We start from the raw sequence: 21947 nt of genomic DNA on the forward strand, positions 1-21947 counted from the left end.
TTCTCCTGGACTTCACACATATGCCTATAATGTGAACACAGAATGTGTACATGGAACCATACAAATATAAACAGCCCTTCATTAATAAGCATCTGCAAACAGACATAAAAACTAATTCTTTTGTATTCTTAAAAGAGATTTGGTCTACTGGGATTCAGATTCTGGACTTGGTTTAGCCACCCAGAACCAAGTACCCTTGGAAAATTTTCTTACACTCATACCAACTATGTATGTATTTTGAGCCGAGTAGCAGAGTCTTCTGCCCTACTGACCTCACAGAGTGGATGAAAGGCTCAGATGCCATATTAATCCTGAAGTGTGTTGCAAATAGCACTGTCCTAATGAGAGGAATCATACAATTTTGAGATAAGGGTAAAAACTTTGAGAGAAAGGTATCTTTCTGAGAAACAGAATATTTATTTCCATATATTTCTAAGTCTATCTTGTTTGTATAAATATGGTCACTGGAATAAGAGAAGATAATTTTTGGAAAAAATGAATAATCAGAAGACTCTAAAATTTTGCCTGAAAATTCTGAAGACTATACAGAATCTTTCTGGGTCAAAAGGAGCAGAGATTTCATATGCCACCTGTTTAATAGTTATTTGCCTTTTCTGATCAAAGTTCTGTTAAGGGCTGTGAGGGAATACAGAGATGAATTAGTTGGGGCTCTTATTTGTAATTAGTTTACAGGGGAGATAAAACTATGTATTCAAGAAGACAAAAAATGAAAAGGAAAAAAAAAACTTTAGGGTAGATAAAATATTCTGAAGTCACAGAGTTCTTTTCTAGCTGAGGGAAGCCATCACGGAAGGTTTCATGTTGGAGGTGGTCATGATCTATGGATGCTGGCAGAGATTGGTGGTGGGAAGAGAGAAACACTCCAGGCAAACAGTACAAAACAGGAACTTTTCAAAAAAGTGAAGTGGGACTGTCGCTCTTTGCTAGGGCAGTGTTCCCCAAAATGCATTCCATGAGATACCAATTTAGTTGAGCACTGGCTGGTATTATATGAAAGCTCTGCACAGAGTTAATTATTAGAGACAAATAAAGGGAAAAACTGTGGATAGAACAAGGTCAAGGGCTGCAGAGAGCTCCTGAGGGACTCCCTATAGCAAGTGGGAAAGTCACAGGTGGACCCCTAAAGGAAGTAAGGCAGGTGGAAAAGCTTAGACTGTGGACTTGAGAAGAATGGAAAGTTCTGGAACAGGTATCCTGGGAAATGCATGAAGCATCGATATCACTGAGAGAGAAACTAAAAGGTTGGAGAACAGCTGTGGGGAGCCAGCTGACGCCAGACTCGATGGACGCCCAACAGAAATCATCAGCTCACTTTCCTGACTGCGTGGCTGTGTTTGCCCATCCCCAGTGCATCCCCCTATGTAGTGTCCTGGCAATCCAGATGAAACTAGCACAGAGCACCAGGCAAGTTTCCCACCTTTTACTTAAAGGAAAGCCTGAGCTGAAGGCGCACATTGTCTGTGTATGTCACCAAGAGATAAGATTTGGTGGGTGATGAGAACTGTAAAGGCTGCAGATACAGCTTTTAAGTGGTCCTCACAAATTAGGTGGCCAGAAACCAAAATGGTAAAGGGAAGAGTACATGCTTTTACACTTAAGGGGAGATACCTGTGCCCATCATAGAATGTTGGGAGTAAAGAAAGGGCCTGTGAAGTTAATAGCAATTGCAATAATGACCACAATCACTAAGAACAGAGTAATGTAAATGGTAAGAATATTACAATGGTGAATTAGAAAATAACTTTAGATTAAGAGGTCAATAAAGAAAAGAAGCTGTAAGAGCTTCGACACATATGGGAGAACACATGTGCCAGTATGCTGAGCAGGCCAGAGCAGCGCTCCACATGAAAATCCGGCCGCAGATATTCCCCCAGAGAAGCTCAGCTGCAGTTGCTCCAAAGGCAGAACTGCCTCATCAGTAAGGGATCAGCACCACCTACTGAATCTCAATCCACACCAGACCCCTGGGACCTGATACTGAAAAGCAGGTCTTCCATCTGCCAACAACAAAGCACTCAGGCAAGAGGGGGCAGGAGCCCCACACATCAGGGAAACCACGCACACACCCTGAGTCCTGCATACAGACTCAGGAAACAGAACTTCTGGGGGGACATTTCCTTAGACCCATAAACAATACAGTTTCCCACATTTCTGACCAGATCCCCCATGCAAATCTAAAAGAATAAAAAAGTTATAATGAACAATGAGAATCAAGGGTCAAACTGGAAACAATGACAGGTCAAAATGACAGACCAAGAGGCAATTTCTGCATATTCAGATGACTGTGCAGACCTTGGGGTTGATGCTGTGCTCAAGGGACATGGGGCAGGGACACTGATGGGGGCATCACTCATAAGGTTGGAACAGACAATCTGTGAGGGCCCCTCTACCTCTGTGATCTAGGATTCGAGGAATTGCCAGTATACCCCTCTGGGAAGTTCAAGATCCCACGGGAATTATGAAGTAAAAGGGTGTGTTTGTACTCATGCGTATATGCCTAAGATGTTAAGGTGGGTGATAAACTGCTTAAAAAAAAGTATTGAAAGGCAATAATTTTCCTGCTGGAAAAAACAGTACTAGTTATATTAGTTGCCAGAAAGACTGGCGAGTCCATTGACTGAAAAGTTTATGAAAAGTAAAATGCGTTAGATTCCAATCACTCCTCGTGTGCTCTGTGGCTCAGGGTGTGATGAGGAAGGCACGGCGCCATCCTCCAGGAACGTACAACTCCACGCAGTAGCAGCAGGGCGGTGCTCTCAGAGAGGCTGGCTGGGAAATGGCTCACTGGACTTGAGCTAGTGTCTTGAAAGGTGAGAGAAAACAGATTTAAACTCTATTTGCAGAGCCTGGACTAGACACAGAAAAGAATTTCCAAATCATGAGAAAATCCCTTTAGAGGACAATACTGCATCTCCATGAATGTCTTTTAAAGTATGCTAATCATTTAATTGGGCCTATAAATGATTCTCCTTTGATGCCTTTGGAGTCAACAATTCTTAGTAACTAGAGATGAAAATAATATGCATCTGTGCTCGCTTCGGCAGCACATATACTAAAATTGGAACGATACAGAGAAGATTAGCATGGCCGCTGCGCAAGGATGACACGAAAATAATATGCATCATTGACTTATTTTTGAGCAATTAAAAGATTATATTAAGATAAAATAACAAATGAATCATAGACAAGGGTATTAAAAGCCCAGGAACATTTGATTTTTGACGATGAGTCCACTGGCTGTGGCTACTACTGTTAAACCCGCTATGCTGGGCCAGGTTCTGCACTCAGAGATCAATGTACAGAATGTAAATCTCATGACTCCTACAGGCTGGCACTTATCCCTATTTTATATAGAAAGAGATAAAAGTGACTGTGGATAACTGCTTTTCTCAAGCTCATTAAGGTCAGGGCTTGGGCCCCGACATCTCACTGTGGTCTCGGAGGCTCCAGATGACCTGACCTGCCACCCGCAGCTCCTCTAGCCCTCTTCTTTGTTCCTCTGACTTTGGCCATAGTGAATGTCTGTCTTTCTTCAGACTCTTGAAGCTCATGCCCACCTTGGAGACTTTGCCCTCACAAGTCCTGGTCATCTCTGCTTGATGCTTGCTGAGGGCTGGTTCGTTGCTCCATTTGGGCTCAGCTCAGTTATGCCTCTCCAGAGAGCCTCTCTGCTTACCTGAATCATGATGTAATGACCTCTTTATCTCTCATAACTCTCCCTGCTCTAAAGTTGGCTCTGTCTGATATTAATACAGTTACTCCAGCTTTCTTTTGATCAGTGTTAGCATGGTATATCTTTCTCCATCCCTTTACTTTTAATCTGCCCTTATATTGAAAGTGGGTTTCCTGGAGACAACATATAGCTGGGTCTTGTTTATTTTTTTATCCACTCTGACAGTCTCTATCTTTTAATTGATGTATTTAGACCATTGACATGTAAAGGGATTATTGATGTAGTAAGATTAATAGCTATCATATGTTATTGTATACTATTCATTGTCCTTACTGTTTGCTTCCTCTTTTGTCTTCCACTTTTTCTGCCTTCTCTGGTTTCAATTGAGCATTTTATACAATTCCATTTTTTCCTCCTCTCTTAGCATATCAATTACAATTCTTTTTTTTAACTTTTTTTTAGTGGTTGCCCTGGGTTTAAAAATATATTTATACCAAATCCTAGTCTACTTTTAAATAACACTATATCACTTCACAAGTAGCAGAAGTACCTTATAACAGAGCATTAGCATTCCCAATTCCTACCTCCCATCCTTATAAAATTACTGTCATTCATTACTTACCCATAAGCTGCAATCATTGAATACTTTCTGCTATTATTGTTTAGAACAATTTTTATCTGTTAGAATAAAAACAATAAAAGATTTCATTTTATCTTCATTTATTCCTTCTCCAGAGCTCTTCCTTTCTTTATAAAGCTCCATGTTTCTAACATATAATTTTCCTTCTTTTCAATGAATTTAACATTTATTGCAAGACAGGCAGGTCTACTGGCCACAAATACCCTCCATTTTTGTTTGTCTGAGAAAGTCTTTCTCCATTTTTGAAGTATAATTTTGCTGGATACAGAACTCTAGGTTGGTGGTTTTTAAAAATAGATTACTCCACCATCTTCTTGCTTGCATAGTTTCTGAAGGTAAGTGCTATGTAATTTTTATCCTTGTTCCTCTGTAGTTGTTTTTTTCCCTTATGGCTTCTTTCAAGATTTTCTTTTTGTTTTTGGTTTTCTGCAGTTTGTATATGATGCATCTAGGTGTACACATTTTGATACTTCTTGGCGTTATTGGTACTTCCTGGAGCTGTGATTCAGTCTCTGTTATTAATTTAATTTTTAAAAATTCTCAGTCATAAAAAAAAAAAAATTCTCAGTCATAATAATTTCAAATATTTCTTCTCTTTCTCTTTTTCTTCTTCTTGTATTCCCACATGTATGTTATACCTTTTGTAATTGTCCCACAGGTCTTGTATGTTCTGTTCAGATTTTTTCAAAATTTTTTTTCTCTTTCCATTTCAGTTTAGGTTTCTACTGACACATCTTTAAACTCACAGTTCCTTTCCTCAGTCATGTCCAGGTTACGGATAAGCCTATCAAAGGCATTCTTCATTTCTGTTAATAGTGTTTTTGATTTGTAACATTTCCTTTTAATTCTTTCTTAAAGTTTCCATCTCTTTGTTACATTAGCCATCTCTTCTTTTGCACTGCCCACTTTTTCCATTAGTGTCCTTAGCACGTTAATCAGGGTTATTTTAAATTCCCAGTCTGACAATTCCAAAATCTCTGCCATATCTGAGTCTGGTTCTGATGCTTGCTCTGTCTCTTCAAATTGTGTTTTTTGCCTTTTAGTGTGCTTTGTAATTTTTTGTTGAAAGTTAGACATGATGTAGTGAGTAAAAGAAACCAAAGCAAACAGGCCTTTAGTGTGAGGTTTTATGTTTATCTGGACAGCAGTTAGGCTGTGCTTATTGTTTTCTGTAGCTGTAAGATATAGGTGTCAGAGGCTAAAATTTCCCTAGATGCCCTTGCTTTTGTCTCCCCTATTATCTTTGGGTTTCCCTAGAGAATTCTCTTAAAATAAGATCTATATGTGCAGTTCTTTCACCTCTATTCCCCTGTCATTATGCAAAAGTCCTACTGATACAGGGGAAGCATTCAATAGTCCTGTGATTAGGTCTGTGCCCCTGGGCTGTGACCCTCACAAGTACTTTTCAGTTTTGGGGTTTTGTTGCCCCCCTCCCCGCTTAGGAAGGCTAGAGGGACTGGAGTTGGGTATTTCCCTTTCCCCATGTGGAAGGCTAGACAGGGCTAAAGTTGGGTATTTCTCTTCTCCCAGTTCAGTTAAGTTCTGTTAAAATAGTTTCTCTTGAGGGCAGACCTTGTTAAGCAGAACAGAATGCTTGTGTATATTTCAGAATGGTTACTTTTCCCCCTCCTTCTGCCAAAGCATCAGGGGATTTTTCTCCAATCTTCGACGTAAAAACCTGGTAGGATTCCTAGAAGAAAAACTCACAAAAATGTGGAACTCCCCAAAGACTCCTTTACTTTTTAATTCTCAGACTTGTCCATACTAAGCCTCCAGCAACTGGTCAATTATAGTTTATGTTTTCCTACCCAGGTATTTGTTCCCCAGAGGTTTCTGCTTCTGGGCTTCTGTGCTAGTAAAGTGTGATCCTCTGTATCTGCTTGTCTGTCTCTCCAATTTGGGGGACAGGAGTTTGCTCTGTGGCTTCAGTTCTCTGGTGGCTCTAAGAAGAGTTGTTGACTTTCAGTTTGTTCTATTTTCTTCTTCTTGTGAGGATGGGAGTGACAGCTGCCAAGCTGGACTGGAAACCAGAAGTCTTCTATCTGAATTAAACCAACCTCCGTCCTGCCCATCCTATACTGTTTTGTTTTCTTTGTAACATCTATACCTATTGGAAAGGCACTGGTTCAAACATTTATTTACTTATTTAATGGCTATCTCCCATACTAAAATTTAGAATTCAGGAGAGTGGGAACCCCCAGCCCTTGATACAGTGCCTAGCATGAAGCAGCCTCAAGAGATATATATTGCCTGCTTGACTGAATAAGGAATTCTAGCTTCCAAGGGTCTGGCTACTAGATATTAACCATATTTGTTGTCCTTTTCCACATTTTTAGAATAAGATCTATTGTGACTGTCTTTTGCACCATGGAGATGCTTGAAAGGCCAGGGTAGAAGGGTGATGGGGTAATCCTAGGGTCCTGAGAAGGCTTCTGCTGCTACAGCTCTTCTATTTGGTGGGTTTGAGGAAAGGGTTCCACAGTTAAAACACGTACACTTAAAACTGCAAAGACTGAGCAAAGCCATTTTGCTATCAGTGACTACTGCTCAGAGGAAGAAGTGAGACCTAAGGAAACTCAAATGGGAGCCAAGAAGGATAAGACTGTTAGTTCTATTAGTGATGATTAATAATGAGTTTTTTTCCCTTTATGATAGTACTGGGAGGAAAACTGGGCATCTTAATTACAAGGAGGAAAATCGAGGAGCTACTCATAGTCTAAAATCATTCAGTGTGGCCAGGTCCAAGAAACAATGACAAAAACAAACAAATAAGAAAATAAGAAAGAATAACCTTTTCCTCCTTCTATCTTTAATAACACCGTACTTTAAAAACTTTATTTAAAAAAAATATATCTTTTTTAAACGTGCAGTTTTTCCTATGGCTTAAAATAAAAGCAATCCAGTAATCAGTGAGGTGGAGCTGTGATGAAAGTACTCATGAAGGAAACAAAACAGCAAAAATCCCAACAACAACAAACTAATAAATTTCAAGAATAGTACAGAAAATAAACCTTTAAGGATAAATTCTCTAGTGCCAGGACTGTGGGTCCTGTTTCCTTCTCACAGAGGAGTTCTGTGTGCTCCTGCTGCCCCTGCCTCCCGTGCTGGGCTCAGCAGCCTGTGCACCTGCGTGCAGGGACTTAGAAAGCTGCATGCCAAAAGGTCTGGAGATCCTAACCTGTGTCTGTTGACCCAAAAGGCCCTTCCTGCTAAGGTAGCTTGAAGGTAGAGATTGAGAACTGTCCTGCTTTCTGACACAAAGCGGGTCTATCATTTGCCATTTGGTGCATATTTATACAGGCTGGCTCGGCTGGCCAAACGAGAGAGGATAAAACAAATGAAGAGAAGATGTATGTGTCAAAGACCAACTAAAAAAAGGGAAAACAACGGCAACTTTTAAGGAAAATAAATTGAAAAGAAATTCTCGAATTCCTGCAAAATATAAAACAAGAGCTAGGAGTTCATTAACAATAGTTAGGCTATATAGATTTTCTTCCATCTTTATGGAGGCTTCCTGTACAAATAAATGCTCTTTATTTTTCTTTGGCAACTTCTTGTAAGTGACTCAGTCTTTCAAAAACTGGATGAAAGAAATAATATAAATCCCTTATATCTAGGGAATTCCTCTAATTAGAAGTGGCAATGAACCAGAGAAGAAATTTGATTTTAATACAATATCTGCAAATGATGGATGCCTTTTCACATAGTTCTCAATGTCATTCCTTTACTAAAAATAACATTAACAACAATAATAATAAATTACCAGAACAGAATATATCATAATAATTAATCCATTTAATAACTCCTTTTAGTAAGTTCTGGTTGTTTGGTATTTTGAATTATCTTTTCCAAATAAATAATTCTTTGCATATTCAAAAATTTGCAATTTACTTTCCTAGAGTATTTTAAACAGTGTGATTTAATCTCAAAAGGGTTATTTGGTTGAAACTGGGGTAAATATTTAAGTAAATCATACATATGAAATAAAAAGAAAGAAATATACACAACTGTTTTACAAAGTCAAGCACACTCTCCATATAATGATGACACAGTAGTAAGCTTAAAAGATTTCCTTTCAAACACAGGTGCCAATACTGGGCTCCTCTCAGCCTCACATGGGGAAATATTCTTCTGACTTCTGGCACACACATGCATGCATGTGTTCACATACACACACATACACACACACACACAAACTTGACTCACAGTAGCTGCTGAAGCTGCAAGAGAACCAGAAGCCACCTTGACAACACCCTAGTAACAATCAGGGCAACTTAAGGAAGGGTATGGGTATCTAAGAACAAGAGGATCCAATGAAAGCACTCAGAATCCCTGAAAGGACTGTAGAGAGGCCTTGGTCCTCAACCTGAATTTTACAGCTGAGGAAGCTAAAGTCCAAGGAAATTCAGAGACCTGACCAAGACACCCACCCACTTGTGTCAGCTTGGAGCTGGAACTTTAGGGTCCCAGCTCCTTTTGTATTACTCTTTCCTTACAAGACTTCTCAGAAATGATTGAATCATTATTAGTTTTTCTCTCATGCCCATATCTGCCAGGGCCAAATAAGCAGAGTTTGGAGGATATTAACATATTTTTCATTTACAAAGGTGACACTCTGGTTGAGGTGATGAAGTTTCACCAAAACTTCCTCTTGTCTCAACTGCTTCTGGTCAGGGCTGCTTCAGAACATCTACCCTTTGGTCAAATGGTCACCAGCCCATCACGAATGTACCTGGAGATAAACATGTCCAGAACACTAAAATTTACCTTTACAAATCTATAAAAGCAAATACTTTGAACACCAATAATATTTTCCAGTTACCGAAAGGGAGGAAAAGCAAAATGGGTACTCACTGCCATGAGAATTTATGAATCACTTTTCTGAAAAACAAATAGGACTTTTGAAAAAACCCCTTAAATCACTCACATTCTGCTCTATATGCAAGTCTTTCCTTGACTGCTAACTCAGTAATAAAAGTAGAAAAAAGTATGTCTGACAATAACACATTTCTTTCCTATGACCAAAGGACTATTGTGTCAATCTTTATGGAGATGGACATATTTTGAAAGTAATTTAACAAAGAAACGATGCTGCTAAGCATACTTATTTTTTAAATTTAATTAAACAAAAAAAGTTCAGTACAAAGCTCAAGAAGTGAGCGGCCCCTCAGACACGAGGGTTGTAGCGCTCGCACAAGCACACTCGCACGTCTTCAACACACCATTTCACAAATGCTGTGTGTTATTAAAAGGAGGCGGATTCTGCCAGTCACATAATTGGTATATTTAAGGGAGGTGTATGGGATGAAAAAGTGAAATATGTTTAATTTCAAAGGACTTGGAAGCAACACTGCCTGTGAGCTTGTATTACAAATAGCCCTACATTATTACATACGCTATTAATGAGGCCGAGTGAATGAAAGTACAATTTGAATATGCATGACTCTATCCAATGAGCAGGACTTTTGTGTACTGATGAGGTTTTTTTTCCTCCTAAAAAAGGATTAAAATTATTCTTAGAGAGTATGGCTGCCCAGAGACCAGTAAAATAAATGTACTTAGACCACGGAGTCATACTGTATTCAGATGAAATATACAAGTGCTAAAAGAATATCTTTGACTCTACCTACAATTTCTAAAACTTGTGCATATCCCATCCTCCCAAAAGGAATATTCCTCAACTTCAAGTAGCTGCATCATTACAATCTCAAAGCAAAAATAATGATTTTGGTGGAGATCCCTAAAAATAGGCAAGGTTAAATAAACCTTTTCAGTACAAAGCCTTTACTTCCATAGCAAGAAGCACTAGTTAAAAGACTGGGGAATGGGTAAATTATTGCACCAAATGGCTGAGAATTAATCTCTGCTGACTAGCTGTAATCTAACGAGGCGTCTGTGTCCCAGGGAGCCCGCAGCATGTCCCTGGCGGTATGTGCAGTGTGTCGAGTCTGCATGGCACCCTTTGTCCTCGCTCACAGGCGGCCTTTCCCCTCATTGTCCATAATATCCTCATGCATCTGGGACGCGTGGAATGCATTCATGCTAACAGACTTACTATTGTTTTCTCTCAGAAGCTTTGTTGAGCAAAGACTGCATCACGGTTACTGATAATTATATTGCTTAATTAATCAAGACAAAAAAAATTTGCAAATCATTGCCTGGTTGCCAAGGAGGGAGATAAAAAATGACAACAATACAAGCTGAAGCAATATAACAAAAGTAACAGCTATCTGGTCAGAAATTCTTATATAATGAAGCTATTAATGCTAAATCGATTAATGTTAACATTGCTCCAGGTGTCTCTACTTAGATGCAAACAAAAAGGCTAACATTATGGATATAAAAGGCCAAATGTTGCCATGGATTCTGTAACCTGATAGAGAGGACAGCCTTTTCATTTGATTAGGGAATGCAATTTAAATACCAGGGACTGAAGCCAAACAAACAGACTTTCCCTCCGCAAGCCTCTTGCATTCACCCTGGGGTCAGTGGTTGGTGAACAAAAGGTCAGCCACACTTGCCCTGGAAATGTCTGGATTAATTTTATTACATTGTAATGGTTTGTACTTTAAATGTAGGGATAACACTAAATTTCCAGTTGGCCATTATTCTCTTCTTCCCTTCAGGCTTTTGAATTAAAATATGAAGAAAATGATTTGCTCAATTCGTTTTGTCAGAATTTATGACCAAATTTGTGAAACTTACACACATTTTATACGACATTTTAAAAGCTATGTTAATTATTGTTTTCATGCATTATAAGTATACCATCTTTCTTAAAATCACTTTTGACACTATAAAGTGAATTGAAATGTTTTTCGTGTTCTTTACTACAAAATTAAAGACGACATTTTTAGGTAATTAAATGACAGTTTAGAAGGCCATGTTGAAAACTGAACTAATAAAGCCAGTTAATCATACTAAATATTAGAGAAACACATTTTCTAGTTTTAGAAGCTACAAGATACTAAATGTGTTGATTCTCTAACATTAAGATTTTCAGTTTAATTCTTAAGATTAAAATAGCACTCTCCACAAATACAAATGTTAGCACTAAGGGCCATTTTCTTATACAAGACTGAAAACTTCATATACGTAGAGATCTGAATCAAAGATCATACAAATATTTAATATGAAGTAACTTTTGGCATCTTCACTCCTGAATAGAAAAGAGGGCTCCCTTTACATCAGGTCTGCACTAGCCACGGTAGGACTCTTTCGGATTTAGGAGTTGACTCACACTATATCTAGTCTGAGAATTAATAAGCATATTAAACTTGGAATTCATTATTTATTCTATTTCTATGGTAGTAACTATTAACAAAAAATAATAATAGCAAGAATAATTATAGCTAAGACTTAAGTAGTTTTTACTCTGGGTCAGGCACTGTTTGAAGCACTTTTCATTTATAAGCTCATTTAATCCCCATAACTTTAACACTTTAGGTTGTAAATCCCGATTTGAACAATAAATTTCATTTACCTATTATTTTAAAGCTTAAAAATGGAGAGTTTTTAGAATGGTAACTTTCAGCCCCTTCAGGAGAACAATTAGAAATGAAAATGAACACTATAATTAATATTAAGCTGAAAAACACAAAGTCATTCTTCTTGAGGAGTGGCATAATATGCTAAATGTTTAATTAAAAAACTTGTAAAAAAAATCACTTCTATTAGTAATTCTGGAACAAAAACAAGTCACTATAAAAGCACTACTAAAACACCACTAAAGGCATGTCAAGGATCGAAACTGTAGCCAATTTAGTACAGGGCACATACACTGTTGGATTGTTCCAGCCCTTCCCATGATCAATACCAATTGCCATGGCTAAACTGATTCTGCGGCAAGGTGCTTCGACTGTTAAAAATCATCACGTGGGCTGTGCTCCTGAGGTACAGGCTCCTTGTGGACATGCCCACAATCCTTCAGGATGACCCCATTAGCACCAGTCAGAGGCTCAGCCAGCAATGCCCATTCATCAGGCAAGGCTGGATTCTATACCCACAGTTACACGTAAAATGCTAGATGTGATATGTGGTTCCTTCAACTTTGATTATTAATTAATATGCCCAAATTTCAAAATTATAATTTTTTACTATAAAATTTTAAAAACTTAAAAAACATTTTAAAAATCATAAATTTCTTTGACATTGTAATTTTCAAATAGGCCAAGTAATACAATATGGAATTTTGTGCTCATGATGAAGGATTCTTTGAAAAATCTCAATTCATATTTGATTCCTAAATAGCACCTGTAATTCAGAGATATATGTAAGACATTCACCAATTGGAAAGACTTCCTTAACATATTTATATCATTTATTTTCAGTAACAGTGAATCATATGGCAAATGCTATAAGAGCCAGAACAATAATGCAGTGAAAATATACCTCAGGTTTCTTTGTTATTGCGATAAAGAACATGTGATTCTTCATTGGGTAAATGATGATTGACACGTCTCCAAAGGCAGTTGGGATGATACCCCTGCGGTAGTCCCTGGAGTGTTCAGACCAGACAATATGGACCTCGTCATTCCCCAAGTGACGGAGCTGAAACAGCAAATTGGCTCTTTATTAATCAGGGTGATAAAAGCAGTTTATGAAGGGTAGTGGTCTACAAATTCAATTATAAAACTCAGAGGCAAAAATATTTCACTACCAAAAAAGGCTATAACACTGATGTCTTCAATGAGGATTTAAAAAGGCACAGTGTAAAAATACAGCTTGTCTTTTACATAACACATTAGTATTAACATAATACACAGTTATGGGCACCTTATGGTTGGATGGGGCTGAGACCTTTTCAAGGATTTTTTTTTTAAAATGGAATTTTACTCCTTATGCTTTATATTGCTGAGCATGTTTCTAAACACATTAGTCTTTTATTCCACATTACAGTAGCATTTCATAAGACTCTTAATTCAATGACTGAATATAGTAGGAATATAAAAGAACATAAGCCATTATAAGAGTTGTTCCAAATGTATAATAAACTTGTGATAAATCTTTAACATAAACTTGTGATAAAAGAATGTATAAAATTACCTTTGTTTAGGAAACTAATATTATTTAAATATGTTAAGAACACTAGTACCTAGCATTTAAAAAGTGCCTTATTTTACGGAAAATATGTTCACACATATTGTTTTGTTTAATCTTCCCACTAACACTCTGAGGTAGACTACAACATCTTTGCCTTATCTTTCCAGGAAGAAATGGGGGCTCAGGAAGGCGAAGGCACCGCCCATCCAAGGGTGTATGAGCAGCACGTGGGGAAGGAGGCCTGGGACCCTGGGCAGGGCTCAGTTCAGCGCCATTTCTACTGTGCCATGGCTGTCTAAGCCTACACCAAAAGCTACTATATTGTCATAGCTCAGATAGTTTAGCTCACTTGTTGGATCATTTTATACAGAAAGAGACTGTGAAGTTCAAAAACAAACCACAAACTCCTGGCCTCTTTGAGGAGGGCTTAGCAGGAAGGCCTCCAAGGAAGGAATCTTTGAGAGTTCTCTCAGGGTCAAGTTTTGTCAGATGCAAGAACACCCTGGATAAATCTCATGCACAATGACTGCACTGTCCCAAACTGGAGAAAGCTGCACATGAAATTATTTGAGTAAGCCTGAAAGTGTCATTTAAAGAAATGAGATTATAAAGACCAAACAGATGAACACCAAAAATGACTAAATTCAGAAGCATTTTAGAAAAAGAGATGTTGTATCAAAGCTAATGTTTTAGTTTTGTCATAAAAGATAAAAAACAAAAAGGATGCTCTGGAATACCATGTATTTAAAACATGTTAGCATAAAACAATTTTCTTGATAGACTATTTGGCCACAAAGGGAAAATCCGAGGTGACCCCCACATGGCCTCTTTTCCATTTATAAGGTTACAGAAGAAGTGTGCAGTGCCTGCTTTATTCTTCTCTTGCTCTCACTTCTGGGAACGACCATGCCAGCCAGTTATTTAAAAAGACTTGTACCTGTGCCTTTGTACCTATACTGAGGGGTGCACGATTCAACTCTGTCTGAATATGGGCTTCCGGACAAATGCAACTACAAGTGTTTGAGCACAAGCCATGATGATCCAGAACAACTTAACGGCATCTACAACCTTCTGAATGCAAAATTACCCAGTACATCTTTTTTTCTTCTCCCCTTTTCTCCCCACCCACCTCCACCCACACATATAAAGGCTAAAAGGATAGCAGGTGAAAAGGTGAAAAGGTGAAAAGGTGTAGCAACCCATTACACAAATAGTTTAAAAAAAAAAAAGACAACACTGGGTTCTCATAGTAGCACTGAACATCTCTCTATATTTCTCTATTCTCATCTTAAGTACTACAGCTTTTCTTTCTTTTTAAGAATACATGCAAGGACCTGGCAACCCACTCCTGAAACTCAGTCGTTTTAGAGTGAAAACATGGTAGCCAGCATCACCAACAACACAACAGAGGCATGTTTTCAAGAGAAATAGGAATAGCATCTTGCTTACACCGCACAGCTCTCATCCTGCAAAGAGAGCCAACCTCGGGGGTGGTTCTGGGCCCCTTGGTATAAAGTTGGTACAAATGCCTGAATGTGAACAACCTACCTGTTAAGTGCCCCTTGGATGTGCTGCTACCACCCAATGCCAGCACCCTAAAACCTGTGATAGCTCCTTTTGATCCACAGGTGTCAGTTGCAAAGCATTAGCTGGGAGGTAGTACAGTACAGTGATCACTGAAATTTCAGTTACTCTCCCCCCTTCTAAATTGGGTTACTCAATTACATAACCCACGTAAGTCTCTGCTAATTTTATTTGCAACTGTATTCTCAGAACTACAGCAAGGGAGAGTAGTATCACACTAATAGACCCATCCTCCCAGTGTGGCAATTCTATAATTAAGGAAGGGCTATTTTTGTGTGGTAATAACACAGTACTCATCATCTCAAAGCTGCTTTCAATGTCATGTGCCTCAGACTTCTGGAAATGTCATAGTTTAATTAGCTAAATCACAAAACTAAGAGCTAAGGCCACAGAACCAATTGGCTGATAAATCTGAAGCAAAGAGCAAAAATAAACCCTTTTCTGCCTACAACGGGGATGCTAGTAGGTAAAACAGAATTAATCTGGCCAAATTGTATGGAATGCTCTCGAAACCTCAAAGTGTTGCTCAATTTAAAAGGGATTTCCTTACAGAGATGTCATGTTGTGAATTTTAGAGAATTTTGAGGAGTGGCCCTTAAATTAGAAATCCACCAGTGAGTTTGGTCAGCGCACACAAGTCAAGGTGATCTGATTTGTGTGTGCTGGAGGATACTGACGAGTCTCGTGCTGGAATGGAGCTACGCCAGCTACTGCTTCAACTGCACAACAGGCTCCAGAATGCCCAGATGCCTGTAAGGCTCAGAACAAATGCTTGGTTCTTAAGTCTTAAGAAATCAACCCCATGTCCTGCCACTTCTCATCCTGACAGAGTTTTAATGTCCCTCCGCCCGAGACATTCTGCCTGCTGCTGCCAGGCTGCACGCCACTGGTGACACTGGTCATGGTACACACCTAATAGGCTGACCTCCTTTCTCGACTAATTGCATTACATCGCCAGCTGGCTCCAGAAGGAGTCGTCTGTTTGATTGAAGAATTCCTGCTCCTCAGTGGGCCCGGCTGCTACTTTTACTAAGTAACAGTCAGGCCTGACATCCCCATTGTTTAGCTGACAGTGTGCCCATCCTAAAATCTAAGTTTTATTTGTAAATTAACCAAGAAACTTCCTGCCAGAACAGCGCTGCCTGGAGACTGATAATGTGGGCCTTTCATCCCTTTTCACTTGTACTGTATCACTGCCAATTTGTTTTTTATGTGGCTGGCCAGCCTGAGGCTATAAAAGCCTTGTAAGACATAAGTGCAATTATAGTCCTGGAGTCAAATGAATTGGACAAATCCAATAGCACAGCTCTGTCCCCACTCTGCAAACCCCTACAGCAGTTAGATTAGCTGTGAAAAATCTAATCTAGCTAGAGCTAACAAATTTCTGCAGTGAAGGATCAAGAGTTCAGTAAGGGGTTGCAACCGGATTGCAGAATTGAAAAAGTCCCCCCATGACAGGGGCAGAAGAGAGCATGAATCACTTTAGAATTTTGCAGCTCATTTTTAAGCTGTTAGAGACAATTTAGCTAGAATAAGACAAGGAACTGTGGGCTGCTGTTTCTGTGACTGATTTTTAGTCTAGCTGTGAGACATCCTGATAAAGAGAGTTTATTGCTAATGATGCTAAATCTTGGAGCTGCAAAAGGTATCAGGTGAATTTTGATTATTACAGTAGGGAATCTGTCAACCAGGCCAAGCCTTGGAACATTATTTATAGCATGGCATTTTAACAAGAAGACAGTATATCTTTTCTCAAAAAAACCAAAAAAACAATCTCGCTTTACTTCAGAAATAATTTTTAAAAAAATTTTCTATATAAATCTATCCTTTAACAGAATAGTTCTCAGTCATAAGAAAATCATAGAATATGGTTACGCATTTGTGGAGTAGCAATAATTTACAAAGTACTGCAAATAAAAAAGATGTGTAAGCCCAGCTTAGGGTCATGGTAAGCTGCATGATACTCTGCAATACTAGTGGACACTTGGAGGACAAGGTTCCTTGCAGCCAGGGGCAGCCATCAAAACCCAAGATGTAGAGGCAGCTCCTCCTGCACCTGTGGGAACTGGCACATGGCTAGCGCCTCTGGCTATGATGCTCCCACCCTGGTAGGCCATTATGGCATTTGGGGCTGGGGGAGCAAAAGGCTGCTGAGTTTTTTAATGCAAATTGTGCTTTGTACATCTGAGGCGCTTGATCACTATGAAAGTTGCCTGTGATTGGGCTGCAGGCCGAGTTGTGATATCTCACATGCACTGTTGTCCACCATGTACATAGCCCAGACGTCTGCAGCTACAGAGATGAAAAAGCAAAATCACAGAGAAAAGAAATGAGGCAGGTACAGTGAGGCCTTCGGCCAATATCAATCATCTGGCTAATGGGGAACGGGAAAAAATCAATTAGACCAGTGGGCAACGATGAGGGCTGACAGTCAGAGAGATCTCATCAGGCACCATGCTAAGCAATGTTACAGGCATTATCTCATGGACTTCACTCAACAACCCTGTGACACAGGCTGTGTTTTTAATCTCATTTAATAGATGGGAAACTGAGGTACAGGCTGGTGAAATAAGTGGATATATATTTGAGCACAGGTCCACCTGTCTCCAAGGCCTGGCTATCACTGCCACACTAGACTCCCTAATGGCCTGCCTTGGTCAGCGTCTGAGCTGCTGTCCTCAGTTCCTTGCACCTATGTGTTAAGAAGAGTGTGGGTGTGAGGTTGGGATTCTAGGCTTCCCCACCTGCTAGAGGTCAGGTAAGTGCAAATCACAGTTGCGCTGGGACTCTCTTCTCACCCAGAAACTTACAGAAGTAGATCAGATTACTAGGTTTTATTCCCAGACTAAAATTCCTCTTCTATTAAGGTGCTCCTCCCTTCTAACACAGGGTCACCTGAGATGAATATCCTGTAGGTTAGAAAGTACAGAACCATGTTCCCCTGGGGTGCTTTCCTCAGGGGTGGACTAGGTTTCCTTTGAATTCTAGGGAAAACTGCCCACAGGGCCCAAGATGAAGGAGAATGAAAGGGAGCAGGGCAGGCAGAGCTGCCCGGCAGGAGCATGTCTGCACTGATCGTGTTGAAAGACATTGCCAAATTCCCCGCAGCAAGCCCAAGCAGGGCTTGCTTTCCTGGAGCCCCACATTCGTCATAAAGGTCATTATATTTTGTGACCTCTGCCAACCTATGAAGTCATAAATGTTATTTTCTGTCAGTAAATTCATGAAGGAAAGATCCAAAAGCAACAACACTTAAGACCATTCCTTTTCCTAAAGTTTAATTTCAGGATTTAAGACTCAAATGATTGGCTGCCTTTCAGATATTTCTTTATCGCTCAGATTAACCACAACTGTAGCCTGAGGAAGAGCAACACTGGTGCTGAGTCCAGAAGAAATCGGTCTTAGTGCATGCTATGACCTGGTCTTTGTCCAGTCCTAGGAGAGTCCCACCTACAAATCAGGGCAGCTAAGAATAGTCCCCCAGGAGGCCCCTTACCTTTTTGGTGAGTGAATCATCTGAGTCTGATGGCATCCGAGTGGAAACATGGAAAATCACTTCCACAGTCGAGGTAGCATAGTAAGGGGCTGTCTGCCCAGTGCTGCCGTTGCGCTGAAGGCCACCCATGAACCCACAGTGGGTAGAGAGATCCACCTGACAAAGGTCACAAAGAGGAAAGAGAGTGAGGGTCAAACATGGGCTGTTCTTATTCACTGAGCAGGAATGCAGATTTTTAAAAAACTAATTATTTTCATTTCTGTATCTTTCTTTCTGATAACAAACAAATATAATAGAAAGTTAGACAGAATTAAAATACTAAGGAAATAAAGAACATTAAAATGAAAGTGCTCCTTCATTCTACCAACTGAAGAAAAGCACTATCAAAATTTTGGCATATATATATATATATATATATGTCTGTATGGACATAAAAGTATGCATGTGTATATATGTATGCATACACACACACACACACACACACACACACACACACACACACACACACACACACACACACACACACACACACACACACACACACACACACAGTTTCCTTATTGATGGATTTGTGGGGTGTTCTGTTTTTCCAAACCAGAAGGAGCACTCAAAGGAGTACCCTAAGACACTGAGTAAAGGGGTACAGATGTTACACAATTTAGCAGCCATTGCCAAACTACCTTTCGATAGGGTTGTTCTACACACTGCTGAAAGCCTATAATTCATGAGTATAAGTCATTTTAAAGTTAGGGCCTGAATGTTCACCTCTGTCCAAATTTTTTTACTTCTCATAGACTAGTATTCTTTTAGTAAAGCACCAATTCTAACACACATGAAAGAAAGAAATAGAAGAATCTCTTCCATGCCTAATACAATCAACATACACTCTGAATTAGTAATGTTCTAGTCTTAAAACTCTAGTTAAGAATGGATGGTTTAAAAATATATATTAGTTTGACAATAAATATATCCTATAACAAATAAGAAGTAACCATATTAGTAATAAGAACAAAGATTTATTGGAAGTACAATAACTCTTTTAGACTAAAATCAATTGACTTTTTAGAAAGTATATGATTTTGACCTTGAGGTACTCTTGTTGGGGGTCTAAAAATAATTTTAACTAAGGCCATTTGTTCACGTAACTTTGCAGCTAGAATGTGCTTATTTGCAGAAAACTCTGAAGAGTTGGTTTAGTGGTTAATCAGTTGTTTGCATCTTCAGCTTCTGTAACCTTGCAGCCTGCCTGTTTCAGAGAAGCTGCCTGCTCAAGACCCTAGTCTGTGAAAATGGGTCACTTCCTGTCCCTGTACAGCTGCCTGCTCAAGTCCCCAGTCTGTGTGACTTTGCCTAGACAGGACCAATAAGAAATCCTGCATGCCTGCCTAAGTAAAGTATAAAACTGCAACCCTGCCTGCATTCAGGGCCCCAGGGTTTTGAAACATGAGTTCACCTGGGTCCCGCTAGCGTAATAAACTTCTTGACTCTCCAAACTTCCAAATGTCTGAAGTTTTCCTTGCCAGGTTCTTTCTGTAACATTTTAGTGCATTGGCCATGAAATGAAACAAGATGGCAGGAAACTCCAGACTGGCCCTTTGTGCCACTGGTCCAGGCAGGGCTGCCTGCTAAGTCGGCGGGGCCCCAGAGTACAGAGGGAGGTACCTCCCGGCTATTGGTTCGGGGCTTTGGTTCTGTTGGGACCTCACTGACTCTTGGGAGCGCTTGTCTGACTGGACTCAATGGAGAGAAGGACCAGCCAGACCCCTGTGGCCTTCAGAACAACAGGTAGGCCACCCCAATCCTTAAGTTCAGGTCAGGCCCGCCTCCAGGAGGAAGGTGAGCTTGATCACCTCCCGAAAGGGTCCTTCTAAGGGTCTGATTGAAGATGTCCATCTGGGTAATGGACCTCATACTGAGGTCCATCTGGTTTGAGATCTTGTTGTGTGATCTGAGATCCCCCTCCGTTTAAGGCACCCATCTGGGAATTTAGGTTAGGATTGGGGGAGGGAAAGGTACCTTAACATCTGTATGAGTGTGTGAGTGAATGTGAAATGTTTATGGCAGCAAGCAATAAACACAGTGTCCAAGTGGGTCCTAACCTGCAGTTCCGTGGCTACAGTCGTAGGGCACAATGGTGATTTCAGTCCAAAGATGGACTGAACGAGGCACGGAGTTTATATGGGTACACCTTTAGCCAAGACGAGCCCAATGGTTCCCACGAGAGGCGTGGCCAGGAGGACACCTGTGTGGTCTTCCTCCTCCTCTGGGAGAAGGAGGGCTCCCTTCCCTTGTTTGTCTTGCAGCTCCATTGCAGGGAAGGGAAACACACATAATCAAAGCCTTTGTACCTGTCTGATAATTAATGTTTGAATGCCCTCTAGTGTCTAATAGTGTCTAATGTGTAGTGGTTTAATGGTTTATAATGTTTAATATTTAAAACTCAGTGTACACTTTACCATCAGGAAAGGGATCCAAGTTATGCACTAGTATATACCTCCTTTAAGCTACTGTTTTTTTCTTTTTTTTTTTTGCCCAAAGACTTTGTTGTTTGTTAAATTGAGATAAACATTTAAAATAAGTAAAAGAGGCTAAAGTTAAACATAGAAACAAGCAATTTTAAACTTACTGTCCTTGAATGTACGTTAAAAAACTTTCAAGGGCTAACCTCTGAAAAGCTCTGGACCCTATGTGAGGTAGAATGGCCTGCTTTTGGAGTTGGGTGGCCTTCAGAAGGGACACTAAACCTTCAAAAGGTGTGAGCAATGTATGAGGTTATTACAGGGGAACCAGAGCACTCTGACCAGTTTCCAACATAGATTCTGGTTGACTATAGCTATGACTCTGCTACCCTGGGTCCAGTTCTGTGTTCATAAGGGAAAGAGTAAGCTCCTTGCTGTACAAACAGTGCAAAAGTCAAAGCACAATCAAAAAGAAATAAAAAAGCCTATATGTTAAGGGGACCCAGATGAAAAGTTCTTGACTCCATTGTACCCCACTCCCTCATGGGCCACTTGGCATCAAACACCCAGTGCCAGACAACCCCCAGCATCAGTTTCATCAGCCCCAGTGGCATTGTTGCCAGAAAGCCCTAAAAGTCCTGGAAGTCCTGAATTGGTGGGAAGACGACTCCTGTCTGCACAACAAGCTATAGCCCTCCAGACGTCCCTACAGGAGACCCAAGGCCTACATCAGATCAATCCAGATAATAGTGTGTAGCCCTATTCTACCATCAACCCACCTGGGAAGACTGTCAGCTACTCTTCACCCTCTTCAACACCAAGGAATGGCAATGCATCCTGACTGGTGCTAAACAGCGGTTGCAATACCAGGCATCCACAGCTGCCATGGATCCTGAGACCTGGGCAAGAGATGCTGTACTAGACATTGCGCCAAAATGTGACTTCAACAAAAAAAGTGGGGGGAAATCCCAAGCAATGACACAAAACAAGGCACACTCTGGAAGAAAGAAGTACAAACTTGGACTGGTGAGA

General features: G+C 40.0%; 1 protein-coding gene and 1 non-coding gene across 5 annotated transcripts in view; one reads left to right on the plus strand and one right to left on the minus strand.

Annotated features, from left to right (window-relative positions):
- Window positions 1-21947, minus strand: part of RALGAPA2 (Ral GTPase activating protein catalytic subunit alpha 2) — a 318832-nt gene that overhangs the window by 91367 nt on the left and 205518 nt on the right. For all 4 annotated transcript variants that reach the window (XM_063113596.1, XM_063113597.1, XM_063113595.1 and 1 more), the window contains 2 exons: window positions 18457-18612; window positions 12726-12884 (listed from right to left, as the gene is read on the minus strand). In XM_063113596.1, the coding sequence (XP_062969666.1) occupies window positions 12726-12884; window positions 18457-18612 (315 nt within the window). The remainder of the gene's footprint in view (window positions 1-12725; window positions 12885-18456; window positions 18613-21947) is intronic.
- Window positions 3050-3157, plus strand: LOC134391486 (U6 spliceosomal RNA). Its single transcript, XR_010025002.1, has one exon. It is a non-coding gene; the product is annotated as a U6 spliceosomal RNA (small nuclear RNA).

Source organism: Cynocephalus volans, chromosome 11 (genome assembly GCF_027409185.1).
Source record: "Cynocephalus volans isolate mCynVol1 chromosome 11, mCynVol1.pri, whole genome shotgun sequence".
NCBI classification, from domain to species: domain Eukaryota; kingdom Metazoa; phylum Chordata; class Mammalia; order Dermoptera; family Cynocephalidae; genus Cynocephalus; species Cynocephalus volans.